At 44.4% G+C, this 24515-nt stretch overlaps 1 protein-coding gene and 1 long non-coding RNA gene across 3 annotated transcripts in view; one reads left to right on the top strand and one right to left on the bottom strand.

Moving 5' to 3' along the window:
* LOC115379068 (uncharacterized) overlaps positions 1-11809 on the bottom strand; it is an 18923-nt gene extending 7114 nt beyond the window's left edge. The window contains exon 1 of the long non-coding RNA XR_003930189.1: positions 11799-11809. This is a non-coding gene — a long non-coding RNA (uncharacterized LOC115379068). The remainder of the gene's footprint in view (positions 1-11798) is intronic.
* Positions 1-24515, top strand: part of rreb1a (ras responsive element binding protein 1a) — an 89634-nt gene that overhangs the window by 55786 nt on the left and 9333 nt on the right. For both annotated transcript variants that reach the window (XM_030079737.1, XM_030079738.1), the window contains exons 6-12: positions 2043-2206; positions 13665-13806; positions 14458-14603; positions 18525-18714; positions 21203-21508; positions 21907-22390; positions 22499-24248. In XM_030079737.1, the coding sequence (XP_029935597.1) occupies positions 2043-2206; positions 13665-13806; positions 14458-14603; positions 18525-18714; positions 21203-21508; positions 21907-22390; positions 22499-24248 (3182 nt within the window). The remainder of the gene's footprint in view (positions 1-2042; positions 2207-13664; positions 13807-14457; positions 14604-18524; positions 18715-21202; positions 21509-21906; positions 22391-22498; positions 24249-24515) is intronic.

Here is a 24515-nt window from a genome sequence, read left to right as displayed (position 1 = left end):
TTATTTTAGTATTGTTTTGTAAGAACGCAGTATCATTTCAGGGTTTTTTTTTTAAAGTCTAGTTTTTATTTATTTTATTTTATTTTATTTTTATTTATTTATTTATTTATTTATTTATTTATTTTTTTTTATTTTTTTTTTTTTATTTTTTTATTTAGTTTTAGTCTTAGCTGTATTAATGCCGTTAGGGTCCACAGGATCTGTCCTTTCCACACTTCCCATTCATTATCTATGTAGGCGGCCGTGTGGTGCATCCTGGGAGAGCTGTGTGTGTCTGTGTGTGAGTGTGTGTGTGTGTGTGTGTTCTGAGAGACGGGGCGTCACGTCGGCGTCTCCTCATTTGCATAAAGTTAAATGGCAGGTGTTGGCTGCGACTCGCCGCCTCTGGGAAACTCCTGAGGAACTTTCAAACGAGGCGTCGTCGATCTGAAAGGAGGACAGACAGGGTTTGTTTTAGAAAGAGAACAGAAATAGAAATAGAAATAGAAAAATGCTTTATTGTCTACCTTTTGCGTGCAGAAGGCAGAAATTTGTCTTCGGCTAGAGTACATTAAAAACACATTTGCATAACATGCTAAGTACATCATAACATCACAAGACCATAGGCGGTTCTAGGGGGTGGCAGGGGGTGGCAGCTGCCCCCCTAGAAAAATGCCTTGCCACCCCAATTTCAGACAGTTTATTTATTTATTTTTTAATTGTGGCTGTTCGGAAACTCGCTGTTACGAGACTCAAATGTCCGAGTGCAAGTAAATGCAGCAAAAGATGACACTCCTACTATTTAAGGGGTTGATAAATGAATAAATAAATAAATCAAAATAAATATTTCTAATGCCACCTTTTGGTTTTCTATTCAATGCTTTACTCATGTACCACAATAATGGAATGTTTTTGAGTTAAAATATCCTCATTTGGGGGTTTTCCAAGCAAATATTGATATATGTGATCGTTTGGTATTAAATCAGCATAGATATTTCTGCCACCCTCTTGCCACCCCATGAATATTTGTCTAGATCCGCCCCTGCACAAGACACATTAAAAAGTTACATAAATCACAGCAGAAGAGACATTAAAAAGCACCAAGAGCTCGATGCTGGGGACTGAATCCATATAAATATAAAGTGCACTGTGCTGAGGTGAGATTTAAATAACATGTTGTGTACTGAGGTGGCAGGCTGGCTTCAAACGTGGTGATTTTTATGGCAACCGGAACAAATAATTTTTTTGTAAATATGTTTCTCTGTACGGGGGACTCTGCCCTGACGGTAGGAACTGAAAACAGTGACGTGAAGGCCGCCTGCAATCATCGAAAATTTACCCTCAGATGTTTGCAGAAACACATTTCGCTCAACTGTTTTCATAAAATATCCCCAAAAAAATATATATAAAAAAAAAGTTTCCAAAAGAGCCGCCGTGTTCGAAACCCGGGAGAGGACGGCCCGCCGGTGAAGCGCTCGTCCAATCAGGCGCGGCGAGGAAAGGGTGTGTTACAGGTTATCCAGATGTGGGAAGCGGCGCGGCACCTGGCGTCAAACACACACACACACACACACACACACACCTGTGGACACACACCGTGCGGGTCCGTCTCAGTGATGATTAATGAGTCGTTTATAGATAGATAGATAGATAGATAGATAGATAGATAGATAGACTTTATTGATCCCAACCAGGGAAATTCTGGTGTTCCAGCAGCAACAGTAGAAACATACAATAAAGTTAAATAAAATAGAATAAAGACTAAATATATACAATAAAGACTAAAAACTAAAAATATACAATAAGGGCTAACCTAAGAAAATGAGATATGAGATGTGAAATGTACAGATGGTAATGAAAATTAAATATACAGATGGTTGTAACAGAGGAGAGTTTAGTTTATGAATGTAAACGTAACGTGACGTCGACTCCAAACACCTGAAGCTCCACCCGGTGGCCTCGCATGGACACTGCAGCGCCAAACATCACTACAGTCAGACAGGTAGATGATACCTGTGCTGTTGATAGTCTTACTGATAGTACCCCCCTCCACCCCCCCGCAGCACAACGCCGACACCGGGGCGACGGATCACTCCTGCAGCATCTGCGGGAAGTCGCTAAGCTCCGCCTCCTCGCTGGACAGACACATGCTGGTCCACAGCGGAGAGAGACCCTACAAGTGCTCCATCTGCGGACAGACCTTCACCACCAACGGCAACATGCACAGGTACACACACACACACACACACACACACACACACACACTGTGCTGCGTGGACCGTTGGCTCTCATGGTGGAGGCTGGACACGGCTGATAAATGACTGGGCGTTGTTCAGGGTGTGTGTGTGTGTGTGTGTGTGTGTGTGATGGCTGCTGCTCAGACGAGGGTTACACACAGGAAGTGGTAAGATGACTTTGAGCCCCTCCTCCTCCCCATCCCCAGCGCCCCCACCCATTGTCCTCACACACACACACACACACACACACACACACACACACACACACAGGAGCAGTTGGGGTATCTGCTCCCAGCATGCTTGACTGCAGTCCGGGTTAAATGCTAACTTCCTCCCCCCGAGGTTACTCTGTGTGTGTGTGTGTGTGTGTGTGTGTGTGTGTGTGTGTGTGTGTGTGTGCCCATCTCAAGCCTTCCAGAATCAGCCCATGGTTTGTTTCCCCTCCTCTTGGCTCTCTGCGCCCCGTCATTATTGATCGATCGATGCTTTTCAAAGCAATAGTTGATCAGTTTTGTCGAAGTAAAAACTTCTCAGTCGCCGTTCTCTGTGTGTGTGTGTGTGTGTGTGTGTGTGTGTGTTGGAAGTTTTTGTGCAGCGCATAAGGTGGTGTTTAGAAAGGCAGAAATCCTGGCAGCTGTTGAACTTATCAATATTGCTCATCAGTATTGATCGACTGATTCTCTGTAAGAAAAAAAAAAGGTTGCATTGCTCCTTTAACAGCAGAAAGGCCTGTGCATCTTTCTGGGCACAAGGCCAAAATATTTAAAAAATGATGCTTTGGCCAATAAAAATGTAGGAGTTTTTTTCTTTTAATAGAAAATTCAGACTTATGTAAAAAAAAAAAAAAATCCAAAGTATTTTAGATTTTTAAAAAATCTAATATTTTTTAAAGCATTTTATATTTTTTGTATTTTTAAATTTTATTTTCCATGTCTTTATAATTGTTTATTATTATTATTATTATTATCATTATTATTATCATTATTTTGATTATTGTTAGTATTAGTAGTAGTAGTACTTTTTTACTTTTTCTCATGTTCATATTTAAAAATGAGTTTTTTCTTATGACTAACAACATTTTTTTTCTCCTTTTTTTGTCAGATGAGAGTGTGTACTTTACAAAGTGTGTTACTGTGTGAACTTTACAACACAACATAGCTTCTTCATAGCTCTTTTGTAAAAGAACTCAAGGGAATGTTGTGCTCCTGCGTTGTATTTTTTAAGGCTCTTTCTCTCACTTAAAAACTGTAGGTGGCGCTCTTTCTCATTTGCCTGATTTAAAATCTGCTTTTACAGCACTGATTACAACTAACACACACACACATCCACGTTCATACACCGTTGCAGTGTGATGCTGCGTGTGAAGAGCGTGGAGCCTCTTTAAACTGAAATAAACCTGAAACTCGAGAGCGGCTTTGCAGAGAAAAGTCGCTCTAGGAATGGTCACGCAGAGATTGTTTTGAAAGCTGAGACGTCTCACTCCCAAAATGCAAACCAGGCCCTGGGCTGGACGGGGGCTCGGCGTTTGGCTTTTGCAGTTTTAATGCGCTGCCGGGTGAGTCTGGGACACAACATGGATGTTTTGTGCTCCGACGCGCTCGCTCCTCTCGCTGTGTTCTCCGCCTCAGTCATCGTGCTGGTATGAGGAGGTGTGGGCAGGAAGGAATGACTGTAGGCCGACACACACACACACACACACACACAGAGAGGGAGAGGGAGAGAGAGAGAGAGAGAAGTATGTGTTGTGTTGTCAGATGCGACAGCAATTATCCCAATTATTTTCCTCTCGGTGTTTGCGTTCATACTTTTGGGTTTGAAAATGTGCACAAACACATTTGGCAGCAGCACTCAGATTGAAGAGTTCAACTCGGAAATGAAAAGAGAAAACATTCACATTTTTATTTCTGTCTCTCGCCCGGCGGCTTACAGCGAAGAGGCTTCACTTTGTATGTTTTTTTTTTTTTTTCTAGCAAAATTGCCAAATTAAAACAAAAACTTTTCTCCCCTCCCAGCCTCTTAAAACGCTCTTATTTCCCGTCTTGATGCCCCGACCGGCTGATTTTCCGTGTTGCTGATGTTTTTTGGACTCTGCCGGTCCTCCAGTCAGTAACCCAACACCTCCTTTCACACCGAGAGAGAGAGAGAGACTGCAGGCTTCAGTTCCCCGTCTGATTTGATTAAGCTGCCCCAGGCAACTCCGCAATTTGGCAGCGAGCGTTTGAATCGCTGCAGGACTTCATTACCCAGAAATCCTGAGCGATGAGGTCATTAAAGTGGCCCGTGATGCCTTATGTAAGAGACAACGGAGGGGCGAGATGTGACGCCGGTTCGTCCAAAGTTTCATGTTTCGCGTCTGAAGCTCTTGGTTTAGACTTTAGGAAGGAGCTTTGACAGACAGACAGAAATTAAAATAACAGCAGAAAAGCCAAATGAGCAATTAATAAAATGAAGCAGAGAGGAAAACAGAAGGATGTGGAAAGATAAAGATGGCAAAGGAGATTTAAAAAAAAAACAAAAAGCAAAGAAGAGCAAATGTAAAAGCCAATTATTAACTCCAAGAATAAAAGCAATAATAGATAAATAAAATAAAATAAAATAAAAAGACAGAATCACTTAAGGGAAAGTGTATAAAAATGGTGATTTAACAGAAGTCTTAATCCTAATTTGGCTGGAGTTTTACATTGGAAAAAAAAAAAAAAAAAGTGCAGAGACAGACAGAAAACAAAAGAAAAAAAAAACAGCCAGTAGGGCGAAAACAGGCCTGGTCTCTCTTTTTTTTTTTTTTTTTTTTTTTTTTTTTTTTTATAAACACACTGTGGTGATTTCCAATGCAAACGGCCTGGAAAACAGTGCAGGAATGACAGGAATGACGGGAAAAAGACAAAAGGGGAAGGATGGAGGAGGAAGGAAGGAAGGAAGGAAGGAAGGAAGGAAAAGAAGAGGCATTTCTTCACGGGTAGTTTTCATTTTGCTCTCCGAGGCATGATTTCATACGCCGCTGTAGGAAAATAAAGACGAGCCCTGTTTTGATGGAGCTGACCTTGGCTGGGAGAGAGGAGGAGGAGAAGGAGGAGGAGTGGAAAAGAGGCAGAGGGAGGGAAAGAGGGAATCCATTTTGCAGCAGAGCATCCTTTGAAATGTGAAACGTGAGATTTTCCAACGCGACTTGTCTTGAAGCGGACCGAGAGGGAGACACCGAACACAAAGAGGAGGCTTATCCAGACGGCAGGAGGTGCATGGAACACATCTGCATTTTGCACATTATCGGCCATCATGTGCCATTTTCTGCAGCTGCACAGGAGGACCATAATACGGCTAGAAAACTAGAATATAAATCAGAAAAGAGCAAAGGAAGGTGTGTGTGCAGCGATGGTGAGCATGGCAGGAAAATCTGCCAGAAAGGATGAAATATTGCGACGTCAGTAAACTAGACTTGAGATCAATAGTACAGAATGTTCCTCAAACCAGGACGGGCCGCAACTTTTACCGTTCTGATTCTCAGCAGAAGCTGGGAAGAGCAGATGAAGGAGAGAGACAAAAAGAGGAATGAAAAGTGTTTTTCCTCTCTCTCTCTCTCTCTGTCAGGTGGGGGAGTCCACGCTGAGGCACAGCATCCTTTCAAACCTCAAACTAGTTTTTCTTTTTTGGTGTAAAGCCATTTCTTCCCTTTTCATCTGCATGCAGAGAGAGAGAGAGAGAGAAAAAGAGAGAGGATCAGAGGCAGAAAGTAAGAGAAAGATGAAGAGAGTGAGAGAAAGAGAAAGTGAAGAGCGGTAAGACAGAAAAACAGAGGAGAGACAGTAGAAGCCAGATAAAGATGAGCAGTGGGCCGCCTGCAGACGCTCTGCCAGCCTGACCTGGACCGGCTTCCTGCACCACATCAAAACCTGTCAGCTGCTGCTTGTTCTTCTGTAATGTAGATAGATAGATAGACAGATAGATACTTTATTCATCCCGAAGGAAATTCACAGTTTTCAGCAGTATCCACAGAGTACAAGATTAAATGAATAAAAAATAAAGAATAAAAGATGACCCTCGAGATCTAAAGATCTAAGTACCCAATGTGCAAAAAAACAATGTGCAAAAAACCAATAAAACCAGTAAAACCAGTGTGCATCGATGTATACAATGTGCATAGATGAGGGCAATGTGCAAATTTACAGTATAAACAGATGATAAATAAATAAATAGCACCCAGATGATAAATAGATGATAAAAAAAAAAACAGTGTGCATCGATGTAATGTCAGCTAACACTAGTTTACCAGCTAATGCTAACCAGCTAATGCTAAAACTAACCCATTCTAAAGCTACCTAACTACAGCTAACCAGCAAACCAAGTACCAAAGCTAACTCAACCAACCTGCTACTGCTAACGCTAACCAGCGAAGACTAAAGCCCAACAACTAAAGTTAACAAGGTAACCACATAATGTTACAGCTAACCACCCAACACCAAAGCTAACTCAACCAACCTGCTAATGCTAACGCTAACCAGCGAAGACTAAAGCCCAACAACTAAAGATAACAAGGTAACCACATAATGTTACAGCTAACAGCTAACCACCCAACACCAAAGCTAACTTAACCAACTAAAGTTTACTAACTAATCCTGAAGCTAACCAGCTAAGACTAAGGCTAAAAAAAAATAAAGCTTATCAGCTAACGGCTAATAATGAAGCTAACCAAGTGAATCCAACCGGCAACTAAGAAACTAAAGCTAACGAGCATAACGAGCAACATCAATTAATTAATTAATTAAGCTAAACAAATAAAGCTAATTAGCTAATGTTAAAACTAACTAACTAAAGCTATCCAGCTAGCCACCTGATGCTAAAGCTAATGATTAACCAGGTAACAAACCAAAGCTAATCAGCTAATGCTGAAGCTAACCAGAGCCACAGCTGTTCATCTAAAACCAGCCACAACAAAACAAAACAAACAAAATAATATGATAATTTATTAACGCTCATAAAACCAAGATGGAGAGTTAATAAACATGTTAGACATAAGGCATCACGGTGGATTGATGTTTCACGAATAATTCAGAACATACAGCTGCCGCTTTAAATGTTTTTTATGCAGTTAAACTTTTTCTCAGGTCGGTCACTTTGAGCTCTGGTTATTATTTATTCAACAGATGCTTTCCCACTGCTGTTTGTCGCATAACTTTCCTCTTTTGCATCATTTTAATTGCATAATCTTTACTGCAATAAAACATTTCGGCTTCCAACAAGGGTTTAAAAAACTCCTTTGTGCACCACTGAGGGGAATTGAGCAGCTTTCAGATCAGATTCACTGCCTCCTCAGATTATAATCCACATTAAAATCCGTGGATGGAGCTGTGACGGGACAGAAACACAGAGACAGAGAGAGACAGAGAGAGAGACAGACAGAGAGAGAGACAGAGAGAGAGAGAGAGTCCATTTTATTTGCAGGGCAGCAGCATCACATGAGTCGGCCTCGCTCGCCTCCTCTGCTCTGTTGTGAGGCCGTTGGGCCCGGTTGCCATGGCGAGGCATCCCATTAGCCTATTATGGGCTGGGAGCGGTGAGCTGAGCCGCGATTGGCTTGGATTGGAGTCTCCTGCCTGCTGCGGGCCGCTAGAGAGGAGAAGGAAGAGGCCTGCGTTTGTTTTGTGTCCGGGACAAGAAACTCCAGAGAGAGAGAGAGAGAGAGAGAGAGAGAGAGAGAGAGAGAGAGAGGAGAGGAAGAGGAAGGGATGGAGGAGGTGAGGAAGGCACAATCTGGAGTTAATTCACAACTTCATCCTTCTGCCTGCTCCTTCCTTTCCTTCCTTCCTTCCTTTTTCCTTGATGTTCTGCCTCCTCCTCGTCCCTGAGTTGAGGCCTGAGGCTGGTCGTGTTACATGCGTGCACACACGCCCGCCCTGCACACGTGTGTCAGATGCTGCACGTTCCTGCAGCTCCGAGTGCTGCGGGGCCGCCGGACGACCCAACAGCGCCCCTGTGGCGAGGCAGGGGAACTGCAGGGAGGAGGGGGGACCTGTTGAGTCAACAGAGGCTGAGCGGTGACTCACAGCTTCCCTGCAGACTGCAGCAGGGTGGTGGGAGTAAATACTACAACTCACAACTACTGCAACCACTACTGCTACTGATGGTACTTCTACTACTACTACTACTAATAATAATAATAATAATACTATTATTCTATTAGATCATGTATGTTGATTCTATTGATTATTTACTGCAACACCAGCACAAGTGTGCCTCACCCCAAACAAGACACACAGATGTGTTAAAAAAAAAAAAAAAGTAAAAAAAAAAAAAAAAGCGTGTTTTTTTTTTAAATATTACTACTGGTGCCATTGCTTCTACTGTAATACTGTAGTAGTAATGAATATCATAGTAGTACACTGTATGATTGTAAAGCTACTGAAGACAAATGTGATTTAGCAGGAAACTAATAGCAGTGATGTGTTTTCTTCCAGTAGCAACAAATCTGAAGTTCTTACACACACACACACACACACACGCACGCACGCATGCACGCAGACACACACACACACACACTGAAGGATACTCTGACTAAGACTGTCAATGGTACAAAGCCACCAAAGGAAATTTACAAATGAATGAAATGTAAAAATAAATTGATGAGGTAAATGCAGATAGGTATCAGAGGAATGGATGGTGTGTGTGTGTGTGTGTGTGTGTGTGTGTGTGTGTGTGTGTGTGTGTGTGAGTGAGAGTGTGTGTAAGGCAGTGGTTTGTGATGTGGGACATTTGAGTTGCGAGCAGCTGCCCAACTCAACATATCAGTGCACCAGGGCACACACACACACACGCACACACACACACACACACACACACCATGTGACACGGTGTTGTGTTGCTGACATGGCGTCTTTCCTCTCGTCTGATTGGCCGGTGCCGGGTCAGAGTACAGATGTGGCTGAGTTCCATTATGAATTCTTGGTTCCCTTGTTCACCTCCTCTGACCTTCACTAACTACTACTACTACTACTACTACTACTACTACTATACTACTACTACTGCTACTAATGCTACTACTACTACTACTGCTACTACTGCTATACTACTACTACTGCTACTACTGCTACTACTGCTACTGCTATCACTACTACTACTACTACTACTACTACTGTAATACTACTACTACTACTACTACTACTACTGTAATACTGCTACTACTACTACTACTACTGTAATACTACTATACTACTACTGTAATACTACTACTACTACTACTACTACTGTAATACTACTATACTACTACTGTAATACTACTACTATATTACTACTACTACTACTACTACTACTACTACTGTAATACTACTACTACTGCTACTAGTACTGCTACTACTACTACTACTACTACTGCTGCTACTACTGCTACTACTACTATTACTGCTACTACTATCAATACTACTACTACTACTGCTACTACTATCACTACTACTGCTACTACTATCAATACTACTACTACTACTGCTACTACTATCACTACTACTACTACTACTACTACTACTACTGCTACTACTATCACTTCTACTACTACTACTACTACTACTACAACTGCTACTACTGCTACTACTATCACTACTACTACTACTACTACTACTACTACTGTAATACTGCTACTACTATCACTACTACTACTACTACTGTAATACTACTACTACTACTACTGCTACTACTAGTACAACTACTAGTACTACTACTACTACTGCTACTACTGCTACTACTATCACTACTACTACTACTACTACTACTACTACTGTAATACTACTACTACTAATGCTACTCCTGCTACTACTGCTACTGCTGCTGCTACTACTATCACTACTACTACTACTACAACTGCTACTATTACTACTGTTACTATTACCTCTATAACTGCCACTGCTACTACTATTGGTACCTCTACTACTCCTGCTACTGCTATTAGTACTACTACTAATACTGCCAATACTGGTACCGCTATTACTACTGATACTGCTACTACTTGAACACTACTACTGTACTACTGCAGCTACCGTACTGCTGTTTCTGCCTCAGCTGATGATAATAACAGATACTAAAACTGTAGTAGATGAAAGTACTGCCACAGGTCCTGCTGTCTGCAAGCACCAGGACACACAGGTGCATCATGGGAACTGTAGTTTTCTGTTGAGAGCTGTGCAGCAGAACATGTGTGCTTTCACACGAGGCCGTGTGTGTGTGTGTGTGTGTGTGTGTGTGTGTGTGTGTGTGTGTGTGTGTGTGTGTGTGTGTGTGTGTGTGTGCTGTGGGGTGCAGCAATAGTTCAGGACCTCTTATGGGCGTTCAGCTCGCTGCCTGTTGGTGGTTATAATTAGAAGGTAACCTCCACTCCCAGATACGTCTCTGCTCTCTCCTTCCTCCTCTTTCCTCTCCTCATCTCTCCTCTCCTCTTTCTTGTCCTCCTCCCTGTTTTCCTCTCCTCTTTCCTTTCCTTCTCCGCTCCTCTCCTCCTCCCCCTCTTTCCTTCCCTCCCTTCCTCGCCTTTTGAGCTGCTGTAAACTGACACCTCAGCTTCCAGCACAGGCTGGCTAGCTGGATGACCTTTACACACACACACACACACACACACACACACACACACACACATTCACATACATGTACACACACACACACACACACACACTTATGCACACACAAGAGCAGGAAAACAGACACACCCACACAAGAATAGCGAAGCACATGCTTAGAAACCACACACTTTCTCACGCTTGTAACACATAAACCAGCACACACACACACACACACACACACACAGGGAAACTCATTCCTTATGTGCACATGCATCATGCAAACACACACACACACACACACACACACTCCTGTAGTTGTTTTGATGTTGAAGAAGCAGTTGGGTGTCCTGCTGCATAACTGCAGGTCACACATCTGATTTAGACCTCTGAAATAACATGCTGGGATTTCTCAATGCACACACACACACACACACATACACACACAAACACACACACACACACACACACTCCTCATGATGTGGTGCTGATTTTGTCATTTGTCATCCGTGGGTACACGTTCGATGTTTATCTACAAGTTCGCATGTGCATCTGTTGCCGGGGGAGTTGCTGATGTTCTTGCAAAGGTCTTGTCCACACACACACACACACACACACACACACACACACACAGACCTCCCTAAATCAAGCGATGGCATTTGACCTTTGGGGCAGTGCAGCTGCAGGAGAACCTGACCTGCTGGAGGAGAGGAGGAGAGGAGAGCGAGGCTGCATCCAGGTGCAGCAGCTGAACTCAGATCTGGTTATGGAGTTTGGAACAGCTGACATGACCACCAAAACGCCGACTCACAGCAGATTTAACATCTTAATCTAAAGCTGCTGTGTTTTTTTTTTTTAATTATTATTATTTTTAACGGACACTGGTTCATACAGGTGTTTTGAACCTCTTAGGACCTGGCGTACACACATGTGGACATCACATTTTGGGTTATATCACTGTACTAGTTAATTCTGCTTACTGTGTATGTGGACCCTTACACTACCTAACACTACTTGTTTTATATTTTGTTACCAGCATATGATGCCTTACTGTAGCTGTGACTGTCCAAAGGGGGCAAACATGTTGTGACCTCATTTTGTTTTTTGCACTGTGATATTCAAAACACATTCAAAAATATGTTTGTTTGTGTTATTAATGCAGGACAAAGCAGTCAGGAGAAAACCTGCAATGTTCAGGGTGGAAATAAAGACTTTTGCACCCTTTTGACTTTTGATTTTATTGTGTTTTAAGGAAATTGAGAGCCAGTGTCCACATATTTGGACATCATTTTTCTCTAAAACTACAAACTACATGCATAGTTTTTCTACTTATCAGGGTCCAGTAAGCCAAAATAGAATCATATGCATATCAAACAAGGGCTCGGGTCTTAAGAGGTTAAAACAGGTTTTTTGCCGCGGTCCAAATTAGATATGCAGAGTTGTGGAACGTCCCCTGTATCTGCTGTCGTGACGTCACTAGTCTCCTTTAACCTGCGTTTCCTTACATGTTGTCTGCTCTAATGCTGTTTTCTGTCCCTCCACACTTTTCTCTCCCTCTGTCTTTGGGTCCAAAACGGTCTTAATAACGATAAATCTGAAGTTAAAGTCTTAAAAAGCCCTGCCGTCAGAGGTCTTGCTTTCCTGCGCCGTGTAAACAGTTCAGCCTCTCGCATCCTGTTTACCGACAAACACAAACAGGACACCCGGCGCGCAGCCAATCGTCTGCGTGCGACGCCGCCCGTTGTCACGGCGACGGGGATGACTTCCTGCAGCGACCTTTGCGGCTTCCTCCCACCTCGACGCCGGCCATATAAGGCCGTCGGACGGCTGAGTCGGCCGGATAATTACACACACTTACACATCATTACAGGCTGTTTGAGTGTGTTTGTCCCACTGTGGAGATCATTACAGAGCGTGTGTGTGTGTGTGTGTGTGTGTGTGTGTGTGTGTGTGTGTGTGGGAGTTCCCCGGCTGTATCCCTGCTGATTAAATGGGATCAGACATGTGAAGCAGGCAGACAGTGGAAGAGGCAGCGGCCTGTGATGGAGTCACTTCAGAGGGAAGATCCTCCCTGAGACATTTTAAAGGAGCAGTCCGCTGTTTTCTGCAGCTTTCACACCCGAACACTGCAGAACGGCTGATGGTTCAGCACACGCAGATGCTCTGAATATTGTGCACATTTAACCCTCCTGTTGTGTTCAAATTTACAAACATCTTTTATGTTTCGGCTCAATTTGAACCCTGCAGTTTAAACCTCCACAAAATTATATAATTAAAATTGTTACCAAAGTTTATGTGTCAGGTACTCTATGTTTCTTTGTTGACGACCTAAATATCCCTTTAAATAAAACACAACTCGCCCCCACACACACTTACACATCCAGTATTCCTATTACGCCACTATGGAAAAATATTCAAATCACCATAAAATCTCACTGATTGACCTAAAATTGGAAATAAATATTAATTTTTGGTGTTTTAATGGCTTTATATTATTTCTAAGTACAGATTTTTGTTATTTATAATCGATACATTACAAAGTGTGTACAGGACATTGAAAACATATCATCATGTGAATTTCATGTTTACCCCGTAGTGCCCATTACATTAGGAACACTCATTAAATATGAAGCAAAAAAATGATGTTAATCCTTTATTTAGAGACGTTAAACACTGAACTGAGCCCAAACATAATAGGAGGGTTAATTTACATGCACTGAAATACTGAACAGGGTCAGCCCACTAGTTTCTACTATTATTACCACCCAGACAAACTGCATGGCATGCATCTGTGTCATGAACAGAAAATGGATGAAGCGCAGAAACTGAATGGGATTGAGTGGAAAGATAACTTAAAAAAAAAAAAAAAAAAAGAAAAAGATGTTCACCTCTCTCTCTCTCTCCGTCTCTCCCTCAGACACATGAAGATCCATGAGAAGGACCCGGCCAGCGGGCTGCTCCCCGTCAGCCCCCCCTCCCCCACCAAGCGCCGCCGTCCGTCCGTCAAGAGGAGGCAGGGCCAGGAGGACGAGAACGGGGAGGAGCCGCCCAACAAGAAGGTGACGTACCGACCTGCGGAAACATCACCTCGCTGTTCCTTAGACTTAAACATTAGTTTGTAGATCAGAACGTCACCAAGGTCACTTCTGTCACATCAGGATGAAAGCACTAACATCTACAAGCTGATTAGTTGATGTGTTCGTGGGGTAACTGCTTATCCGGCTACCCTCAAATTTATTAGACAGTCGGATGGAAACAAAGCTGAACACTGCAGGACCAAGAGAAGTTTTCATAATTAATACAACTAGAAATTAATGATCGTACAGAAACTTACTCAGAAATTCAAAAGCAATTTCTTGATTTTCTCTGATGTTTTTTTTCCCGAGCAGTAAAGTGGGAACTGATAAAAAAAAATTATCCACAATGAGAAAATATATACTAAAGACAGATTAAAAATACCAACAAAACAGAAATACGAGGTATGCATGTTTCCTCCTTCCTCCGCCTGCCCACCTCCAACAGAATATTCAATATTAACTAAATATGTTTAATTTTGTACATTGAAGAGGCTCATGCAGAAAAACTTTAACTGGAATTCATCTCTTTCACCACAAAAAGTGAAGCATGTGAACAAAAGAGAGCGATATGCAGATGTTAACTCAGGTTTTGCATGTGTGTGTGTGTGTGTGTGTGTGTGTGTGCGCGTGCAGGCGGTGGAGGAGGCGGCTCTGGACGAGGGGGCGGCGGTCCGGGCGGCGGAGGACGAGCTGCTGCCGTGTCCGATCTGCTTCAAGACCTGCAGCTCCAGACTGGACCTGGACGCCCACATGGACTCACACCCCGACACCGCGCTGAGGTACACACGCACGCACGCACACACACACACACACACAGACACACACACACACAAACAGCCTTATTAAGTGACGACCCAGACAATAAGAATGGCTCACTTTTCTCCTCAAACCTCCTCCTGTTTTTGGCAGCACGTTTTCATGAACAGTCTATAAACTCCTTCAGGTTTAGATGAACCTCCACCTCCTCGCTCTCACTCGCTCACTCGGATCCTGGGATTTCTGTAAAGTCCTGGAATTTTGAACAGTTTGTTCCAGACTGGGAAAAGTCAGGGAACTGAATTTCGTCAGTCTCATGTTATATAAAGAAAAAACATTGACTATATATTCCCCAAAATCTTTATTTATTTTTTAATAATACCTCTGAATTTTAAGTGTTTAAAATTTTAAATTTTGATCACCCATGTTGCGTTTATGTAAGGCATCGAAGTTCATTTTTATTCATTTTAGTCCTGGAATGTCATGGAAAAGTCTGGGAATTTTATATTTGGCAGAGAGTGGGAAGTCTCTCTCTCTCTCTCTCTCTCTCTCTCTCTCTCTCGCTCCAGTAGTTTGGAGTAATTAGCAGGCAGGGACGAGCACAGAGAAAGAGAGAGAGAGAGAGAGATGGAGGAGAGGATGAAAGGAGGAGGGATGCCCGGCTGGAGGAGATGGAGGGAGGAGGAGTATGGGAGGAGGGGGTTAATCAGTCACCAGCAGAAGAAAAGAGGGAGAGAAGAAGAATGAGGGTCAGCTTCATAAAGAAGACGGACGGATGGAAGGCGAGAGAGAGAGAGAGGGAGGGAGAGGGAGAGAGAGAGAGAGAGAGAGAGAGAGGACGGACAGCTTAATAAGTCACAGAGAGGGGAGGAGGCTGCAGGACGCGCTCGGCCGGGCGCCGTTGCCATGGCAGCACCATCCCCCCCTGAAAATCCACACCGCCGGTCGCTGTAGCAACACAACTCCTCCAAGTGGACCCCCTCATACCCACCCAAATCACACACACACACACACACACACACACACACACACACGGCCCGACTTAGCGGATTTAGAGTCTGTTCAGCCTGTTGCAGCATAACTCAAATGGATGGAGGATGGACGGATGAAAGAAAGAAAGAAAGAAAGAAAGAGAAAGATGACAAATGAAAAAAACAAGGGAAGCGAGAGAAAGAAAGTAAAAGAGCATCAGACAAAAAAAGGAGAAACAGAGAGCTAAAGGGGCGAGGGAGGTCACCTCATAATTAGAGGGGGGAGAAGAAGAAAGAAAAGGAAAAGAAAAGAGAGAGAGGAGGAGGAGGAGGAGGAGGAGGGGAGGGGGGGTCTGAGCTCGTTATGCAGGGAAGGCAGGAATATTTAGCTGTAAATCCTCCTAATCAGCAAAACCACAGAAGACCTTAAGAGGATAGACTGAGACGGGGCGGGGGGGCGGAGGGAGAGAGGGGGTAATGCTGGACGGATAGAAGGATGGAGGGATGAAGAAGAAGAAGAAGAGACGGCTGGACAAAGTGCTGCAGCAGAGAACAGGCAGACCAGAACAGAAAACATCGTCCTGCTCCAGCGGCTGGAAACGAAAACTAGAAACCAAAAAAAAAAAAAAAAAAAAAAAAAATCCTGCAAGAAACAAGACATGACGATGATGATGATGATGATGTTCGGCGAGTTTTAAAAAGTTATAAAAGTCAAAACAAGATGACGTCCCGAGATTATATTAATGATTACAATGATAATATTAATAATAAATAGTATTTGTGCAGCGCTTTTCTTAGCACTCAAAGCCAAATGAGATCACATGAAATGAACAACATGACAAAATACAGTTTATAGTTTAGAGATGAGAGAAAGAGGGATGCAGGGACAAGTGAAGGCTGGCTAAAAGGATGGAAAGATGAATGGAAAGATGGATATTTCTCTTCATCTCCTGGCTCTTTTCCACAGGCTAGTGTCTGTGTCAGCCGGGGTAAAAAAAAAAAAACAAGAAAATGACCTGAAATTAAGAAACAAAAAAAAATCCAGAAAATGTTGGATGTAGAGTTATGATAATTATAAATCTAGGACTTTTTTTTTTTTTTTTTTTTTTTCTAATAATTCCCCTCCCGCTCTTTTAATCCCAACATTTTTCTCGTTCCAAAGTGTCGGGTCATTTCTCGCTAAGTTGCGTTTCTTTTCCCACGTATTCAAGTCAGTTTGCTCAAATTTCAAAGGCCTTGAAAAGACCGTTTGTCATAGTTAGTAAAATTGCAATACTTAATTAAGGGAATTTATTTTATTTTATTCACATTCTATTAGCTACTGTGCTAATCAGCTAGTGATGAAATGACCTGAAACCTCCATCATGGCCGCCAGACAACAGGTGTTACATCACCTGAGCACCTCACTCACTCACTAACTGTTCAGCATCAGATACTTACTGCTGCTAAGAGGCTGACAACAAAGTGACACACACACACACACACACACACACACACACACACACACACACACACACACACACACACGTACGAGCTAATTCTCGGGCACCCAGCCAGCATCTCTGGGATTACGCACGCACACACACACACACACACACACACACACACACACACACACACACACACACACACGCTGTAGAGTGAAACGACTGGAGGAAGAGGAACAGGATAGATGGATGGTGGGGAAGAAGGGATGAAGGAGGAGGGATGAAGAGGAAAGAGGAAACAAGGAGAGGAGGCGCAAAGTGACCGAGGAAGGAAGAGAGGGGAGGAGAAAGAGGGCAGAGAGAAAGGAGGAGAGATGAGGAAAGGAGTGGAGGATGGAGGAGAGGAGAGGAAACGAGAGAAGAGGAGGGATGGAGGATGGAGGAGGAGGAGGAGGAGGAGGAGGAGGAGGAGTGTTAGAGATGGAGGGAGGTGACCGATTAACAAATACTGAGCCACATATGGTCCAGAGTGTGTTCCCTCTCCTGCCCCCCCAAGAATCCTCTGACAAGGTGTCTGAGGGGATTACACACAGCTTAAACACACACACACACACACACACACACACATACACACACACACGCACACACACACACGATGTGATAAGAGTGTGTGACTGTGGCAGACACTGAGCAGCTGTCCCTCTCAGCGCTTAATGAGCCCAGCACCAGCACTGCCACCGGGTCATCACACACACACACACACACACACACACACACACACACACACACACACACACACACACACACAGACTGGGAAACACTGCCACCTAGCTGCCTTCTGTAGAAACTGCATGCTTTTACACACTGTTGATCCATTTTCCTCCCTATAATGAGAAAACTGTTGGATTGTGTGTAGAAAAACATTTTATAATTAAAGATGAAGATAAAAAATAATTTAATTTAATAATTTAATTTAATAATAATTATAACACTTCAATGTCGACATTTTCATGCTGGCAGCCACTTTGATTTAAAGCAGGCGATGATGGAGAGGGTTAAAGAGGAGGGGAAAAGTCTGAAACTAAAGTTAAATATTCATATTGTGGGTGTAATTCTATTTTACATAAATTCAGTAACAGCAAGTGTTATATACAGGAAAAGCAAATCATATTATTATGCATATTTTATGTTGAAAATCAGAGGAATTAACTAATTACATGATCATTAACCCAGATGGAGAACTGAATATAAAATGTGCTTTATAAAACTTACATTGACATTTTTTATTAAACTTTTTATAGCATAAGGTGATTATTTTAGGAATTAAGCATGACTGATATTTTTAAAATTTCACATACCCCCTGCAGTATTCCAGTGTACCACTAGGGCTTTATGCACCCCCATTTGAGAACCACTGTCTTCAGCCATACACACTCCCACACACACTCACACTCACACACACACACACACACAGATGCATCATGTGACCATAAGCACACCCTCACAGTAACCTTGCTGTGTGTGTGTGTGTGTGTGTGTTTTCCAGGTGTGACCTCTGCTGCGTGTCCTTCCGCACACACCGCGGCCTCCTGCGTCACAACGCGGCGGTCCACAAGCTCCTCCCCCAGGACCCGAGCGGCCGGCCCTTCATCCAGAACAACCCCTCCATCCCCACGGGCTTCAACGACCTGGCCTTCATCGACTTCTCCTGCAAGAAGTTCTCTCACATCGCTCAGGTAAACTCAACACCTGCAAAAAAAAAAAAATAGATCCATGTCCGGCGGCGTAGGAGTGTCACGTCTCTGAACTCGGGGATGAAATGGGTCACGACGTGGCTGAACCTCTGCTGGACGAGGCGTTTATTCTAATTACATGTGATATTACACTGCAAAAACTCAAAATCTTACCAAGATTATGTGTCTTACTTAAGTCAAAATGTCTTATTTCTAGTCAAAATATCTCATTACACTTAAAATAAGACATGATCACCTCAGAAGTAAATTGTTTTTAGACAATTGTCTCGTTTCAAGTGAAAATTTGCTTGTTTCATTGGCAAAATTTGTTTCTTGTTTCAAGCTAATTTTCACTTATTTCAAGTGAATTTTCACTTTTTCCACTGGCAAATTTTGCCAATGAAACAAGCAAATTTTCACTTGTTTCAAACAAATTTTCACTTGAAACAAGAGACAATTGTCTAAAAACAAGTTACTTCTGAGGTGATCATGTCTTATTTTAAGTGTAATGAGATATTTTGACTAGTAATAAGACATTTTTGACTTGAAATGAAACAAATAATCTTGGTAAGATTTTGCGTTTTTGCAGTGTAATGTCCCAACACATTTGATGGAGTGTGAATTTGACCAAAATAAAATGAGGCCTTAAAAGGTTTTAGTAATGACAGATGTTTGATTTATACGTTTAATTTGAAAGAGACAATTTAATTTCAGCAAACAAGACATTGAAGCTTTCTTACTAGTGTAATAAATCGGGTTGGGAACGATAAAATGACCGGATAAGCGCTTTTCCAGGCGAGAGATACGGCTGTGTCGGCAGCAGACTCCTCAATCAATACGGATCAGACATGAATCCTCAGATGAATCGATTGCAGAGTTGTGGATCGGATATCGCGACACGAGGAGTCGGCTGCCTGAGGCTTTACAGTTTTCATCTCTAAAACAACGCGAGAGCTCACCAAACGACTCTCACGCTCCGTAACGTTACGTTCCCGACCCAAAACTTACAGTATAACTACAGTAACACGACTGATGACGACGACGAAAAACAAACAAAAAAATGGATGTAAATATTGCCAACAGCAGCACCGACGCCAGCGCCAGCTTGAGCGGTGAAAATAGTTTTATGTTTGCTTCTCTTTTCCTGGACTAATATTTGCCACTATTGATAATTTAAGCCATAGGATCTTTGTCATTTTTGGAGCGGCTTTGCACTGTTTATTTATTGCTACAGTGAATGGACTGAAGACAAAATCTTATGTTCTGTTTTTTTTTTTTTTTTTTTCTCATCAATGATTTTTATTGTTTTTCCATTTTTGTAACAAGAACAATAAGAAACACAAACCACCCTCCCACCCCAACCCTAATATAAAAAAATAAATAAATAAAATTTTTAAAAAAAAGAGGAAAAAAGAGAATACAGCACATGTGTAATAAGAAAACATGAAGACAAAAGCTTGGAATACAAGGAAAACACCTAGGACATTATATAACACTACTAATACAAAGAATGTTTGATGATGGTTTCAGTCTGTTCTGTTTTTATATATATATATTTATTTTCTGATCCCATCCAACACTATGATGTTCATTCAGCAAGTCTTTTTTTGTCCATGTCTAAAAATAAATACACTGACATGGGATTTTGTTGTTGTTTATTTCTGACAGTGCCATAAAGCAACGACGCTCGGGGATGTGTGCTCTTTTACATGTTTGAAAATACTTTAAGAATGTCATTTTATAGAATTGGCTTCTTTATGATTAACAACTACATCAACAAATGTTAACTATCGTATTGTTTTTACACCGTATCGAATCGAATCGTTCTGTATTAAAAAATATATCGTTTTTTTAATCGAATCGTAACCCGTGTATCTGGATATGTATTGAATCGGCCTCATGCCACAGATTCCCAACCCTTGCAATAAGTAGCTTTTCTACACACTGCATACAGAGGCTTCCTGTTTGCGGAACGCTGGCGAAAGCCCCGTTTTGTGCTGAATTGTCGTTTTACATTTCGGCTGAAGACAGAACTTGAATTCTGAGTCAGTTCAGTTCCGTTTAAAACAAACTCTGAGTCTCAGAAACAGCCTGCTCTGTGGACAGCAGATGATTCTCAGCCACGTCAGTCCCTTTGTTGAGCTCAGCCGGATCACGCCAGCTGGACAGCCTCCAGGTTGCTGTCAAAAGGATGATGTAATGCTCCTCGTGCCCTTTGACCTCTCGCTCTCGCTGTCGGTTGGTGATGCACACAGCCGAGCTTTGTGTGTCCAATCACGTCGCAGCATCCGTGTTAACAGCGATAGACTGCACGTTTCAGATCTTATTTTGAAGTTTCAAAGCTGTAGTTTTGCAGTGAGTAACCGTCGTCTCTCCTCTTCTATCTTTTCTTCCTGTCCTCTCTCCTTTTCCTTTTCCTTAATTGCGCCCTCCCTTTCTCCTCCCATCCTCCTGCCATACACCCATCATACTTCCTACCTTTCTATCTCAGGTGTGGTGTGAGACAAATCTGCGTCGCTGCATCAGCAAGTTTCACCGGTTCGTGTGCGAGTGCTGCGACAAGGCGTTCCCGCTGCGCTCCGCCCTCGACCTCCACAAGAGCTCCGCCCATCCCGACAGCCCCGCCCCCGCCGCCGCGACGGAAGGAGGCGATGCCGAGAAAACCGAGGAGAAAGCAGAGGCTGCACCCGGAGAAAACGGCGTCGTCGGGGATGACAGTCAAGCTGACGAACAGGAAGTCCCGCCCTCAGAGCAGGAAAGCTTCCTGGAGCTGCTGGGCCTGCAGCACGTGTCAAAGGTAAAGTCCGGAAGGGGAAGTGAAACTTAAACTTGAACTTTAACCAAAAAAATTTCCCCTTGTACATTACACTATTCAGCAAATCAAGTCATTATAAAGTAATTAACTGAATATGCATATAATTGTTTAATACAATTTTACCTTCCGCAGTAAAATACATCTAATTTCATTCATATAATTTGGCAATATTAAAGCACATGTAATTAATTCACTTAGAATGAATAGCTCCTGCTGTAGTTGAAAATTAGTCAAGACATTAGCGTAAAATAAAAGCTGTTTACTTTTTTAAAAGTAGAAAAATGAAAAAATGAAATTGAAACCTAAATTAAACTTCAACTGAACTAGATCAGACTTCAGTCTTCTGCAGAAATGACCCAACATTAATCTCGTTTCCTCAGGTGAAGCGGGGTCTGACAGACGATGAGCTGCATCAGGCGCAGCTGGACAGCATCAAGGTGATCCATGTTGAGCCGCCGTCCTTCAGCTTCCCCCAGGAGCCGGCGTCCGCCTGCCTGGGCGGCGGCCTGGGCCTGAGCCTCGGGCTCGGCGTGGGCGGGCTGGCAGCGCTCGGTCTGGGTCTGCTGGAGGCCCCCGCCTCGGCGTCGGGCGCGGCCTCCGCCCTGCAGGGCCTGACGCAGAGAGACGCGCTCAGCCTGCTCTCCCTGCAGCCCTTCCAGGCCGGCTTCCTGCTGCAGCCCGATGGCGGCGCCACAGCAGCCAGCGCCGCCTCGTCCGGCATCAAACCTGGTGAAACAGGAGGAGGCGGGATTATGGAGCTGGCAGACATCCAGCAAATCCTCAAAGTGGCAGCAGCGGCGCCCAATCAGATGGGACTGACCCTGCCGCCGCTGGCCAAAGCTCCAGGATTCATTGGAGGTCAAGGTGTGTGTGGGAATAAAAATTTGGGAACAAAATTGGAATAAAAAGTCTTTTCTCTTTTCTGTTAATAGAAGTGTGAATGATTGTGATCTCTCCTCTCTCCCTCTCTAGGTCAAGTTCAGGCTCAGAAAGCAATGCCTCCACTGAAGCCCAAACCTCCCATCACCCCTCGCTCCAGCCTCACGGCATCAACCCCTTCCCCCCTGCAGAGTTCCCAGCAGGCCTCACTGGGCTGCATCAGCCCCAGCCTGCCACCTCCCACCCCGACCCTCTTCAAAACGCCCTCCTCATCCTCATCCTCATCCTCATCTTCATCTTCCTCATCAAATGGGAATGGAGGGCAGATGGAGGCAGAGTGTATGGGCGATGCCCATGTGCCCTCATCTGACTCACCGCCTGCAGCCACCACAGCCATGCACGAGGAGGCGGGGCTTGCTGGGAGGAAACCAGGAAGCAAAGGAGGAAGTGGGGCAAACAACGCCAGCGGGGCTAAAGGCTCGTTCCCGTGCCGTTTTTGCGACCAGGTGTTCCTTTCCTCAGGTGTCCTGCAGGCTCACATGCGCTTCCACCTTGGCATCCTGCCGCACCAATGCAACATCTGCGACTATGTGGCTCCGGACAAGGCGACGCTGATTCGCCACCTGCGCACCCACAGCGGTGAACGGCCATATGTCTGCCGTGTCTGCCATTACCCCTTTACTGTCAAGGCCAACTGTGAGCGCCACCTCAGGAAGAAGCATGCCAAGACCTCACGAAAGGACATCGAAAAGAACATCAAATATGTCACCTCCACCACCACAACTAACTTGCCTACAGTGATCCCGGCCACGACGACCACAACCCAGGACATAGAGACGGGCTGCACGGGAGCCGAGACGACATGCCGCTTCTGTGGCGAAGACCTGAAGTCCTACCGGGCGCTGCAGATCCACCTGCGCACTCACAACGGCTGCCAGAGGAAGCCGTTCGAGTGTCGGCGCTGTGGCGCTGCCTTCCTGGCCAAACGCAACTGCATCCATCACCTGCTGAAGCAGCACCCCGAGGTGCAGGAGAGGGAGATCGAGGACCACATCACCACGCTCCTGCCTGCCACCGTGCCCGTTACCACCGTGGCTTCGACCTGCTCAAGCCCCCTGGGCCAGGGGGCGCTGAACGGGCTCGGCCAGCCTCCCATCCCAGTGCTGCAGGCGGTGAAGGTGGAGGAGCTGGTGTACCAGGGGCCAGCTGACCTGGACCAGCCGCTTGACTTCTCTGCCAAGGGCCGCTCGGCGGGCAGCCAGGCTGGGTCTCCTGCAGTCAAACTAGAGAGCCTCTCCCCTGGTTTCGACTGCACGGTGCTGGACCAGCCTATTGACCTGTCTATCCCCAGCAAGAGGCAGAGGAGGGAGGCAGGCCCAGAGAGGAGGGAGGTGAAGACGGAACAGAGTGGCGGCAGCGGCATGGAGCAGCAGCAGCAGGCTGTGGCTCTGTCCAAGACTCTGCAGGCCGAGGACAGGACAGGCAGTGCCTTGCCTCCTCTGCACCCTCATCCTCAGCCCGGGTGCTACCAACTTCCTCCTGGGTCCAGCCCCCCGCCCAGCTCGCTCTCCAACCTCAGCAACCCCGGCCGACCCCTGCGCCTCAAACCCCTGCTGCCCAAACCGGCCTCCACCTCCTCACCGCCCTCCGCTTCCCTCAAGGAGCTGCCTCCCCTGGCGTCCATCGCCCAAATCATCCACTCTGTGTCAGGAGCTCCGGACCTGTTGAAGAGGGAGGCTGCCACATTGGACGGCAAACCCTCCCAATCTGATTCGGCTGCAGACGCCCCGGGGTCCGCTGGTCTGGAGGCGCAGAGCGACGACACATCAGACGGGGCTTCGAGGTATCTGAGCTTTATTAGAAATATTGAAAAATGCTGGAAATAATGAGCGAGTAAAAATTCACCCTTAAATTTGCATATCTTTGGCTTTTTTGACTCTCTTAGAAATGAGAACATCTTATTTTGGTACAGATGACGCTAACTTACCAGTCACAAGCAAAACTTGCCTGGTGGATCTTGGACGTGGTTGTAGCTTCATGTGATGATTGCGGTCTTGTGTGTGATTTTTAGTGTTTTCTGCTGTCAGGTCAGTAGATGGTGCAGCTAACA

This window comes from Myripristis murdjan, chromosome 20 (assembly GCF_902150065.1).
Source record: "Myripristis murdjan chromosome 20, fMyrMur1.1, whole genome shotgun sequence".
NCBI classification, from domain to species: domain Eukaryota; kingdom Metazoa; phylum Chordata; class Actinopteri; order Holocentriformes; family Holocentridae; genus Myripristis; species Myripristis murdjan.
Note: the sequence above shows the minus strand (reverse complement) of the source record. Positions and strands in the feature narration are given on the sequence as shown.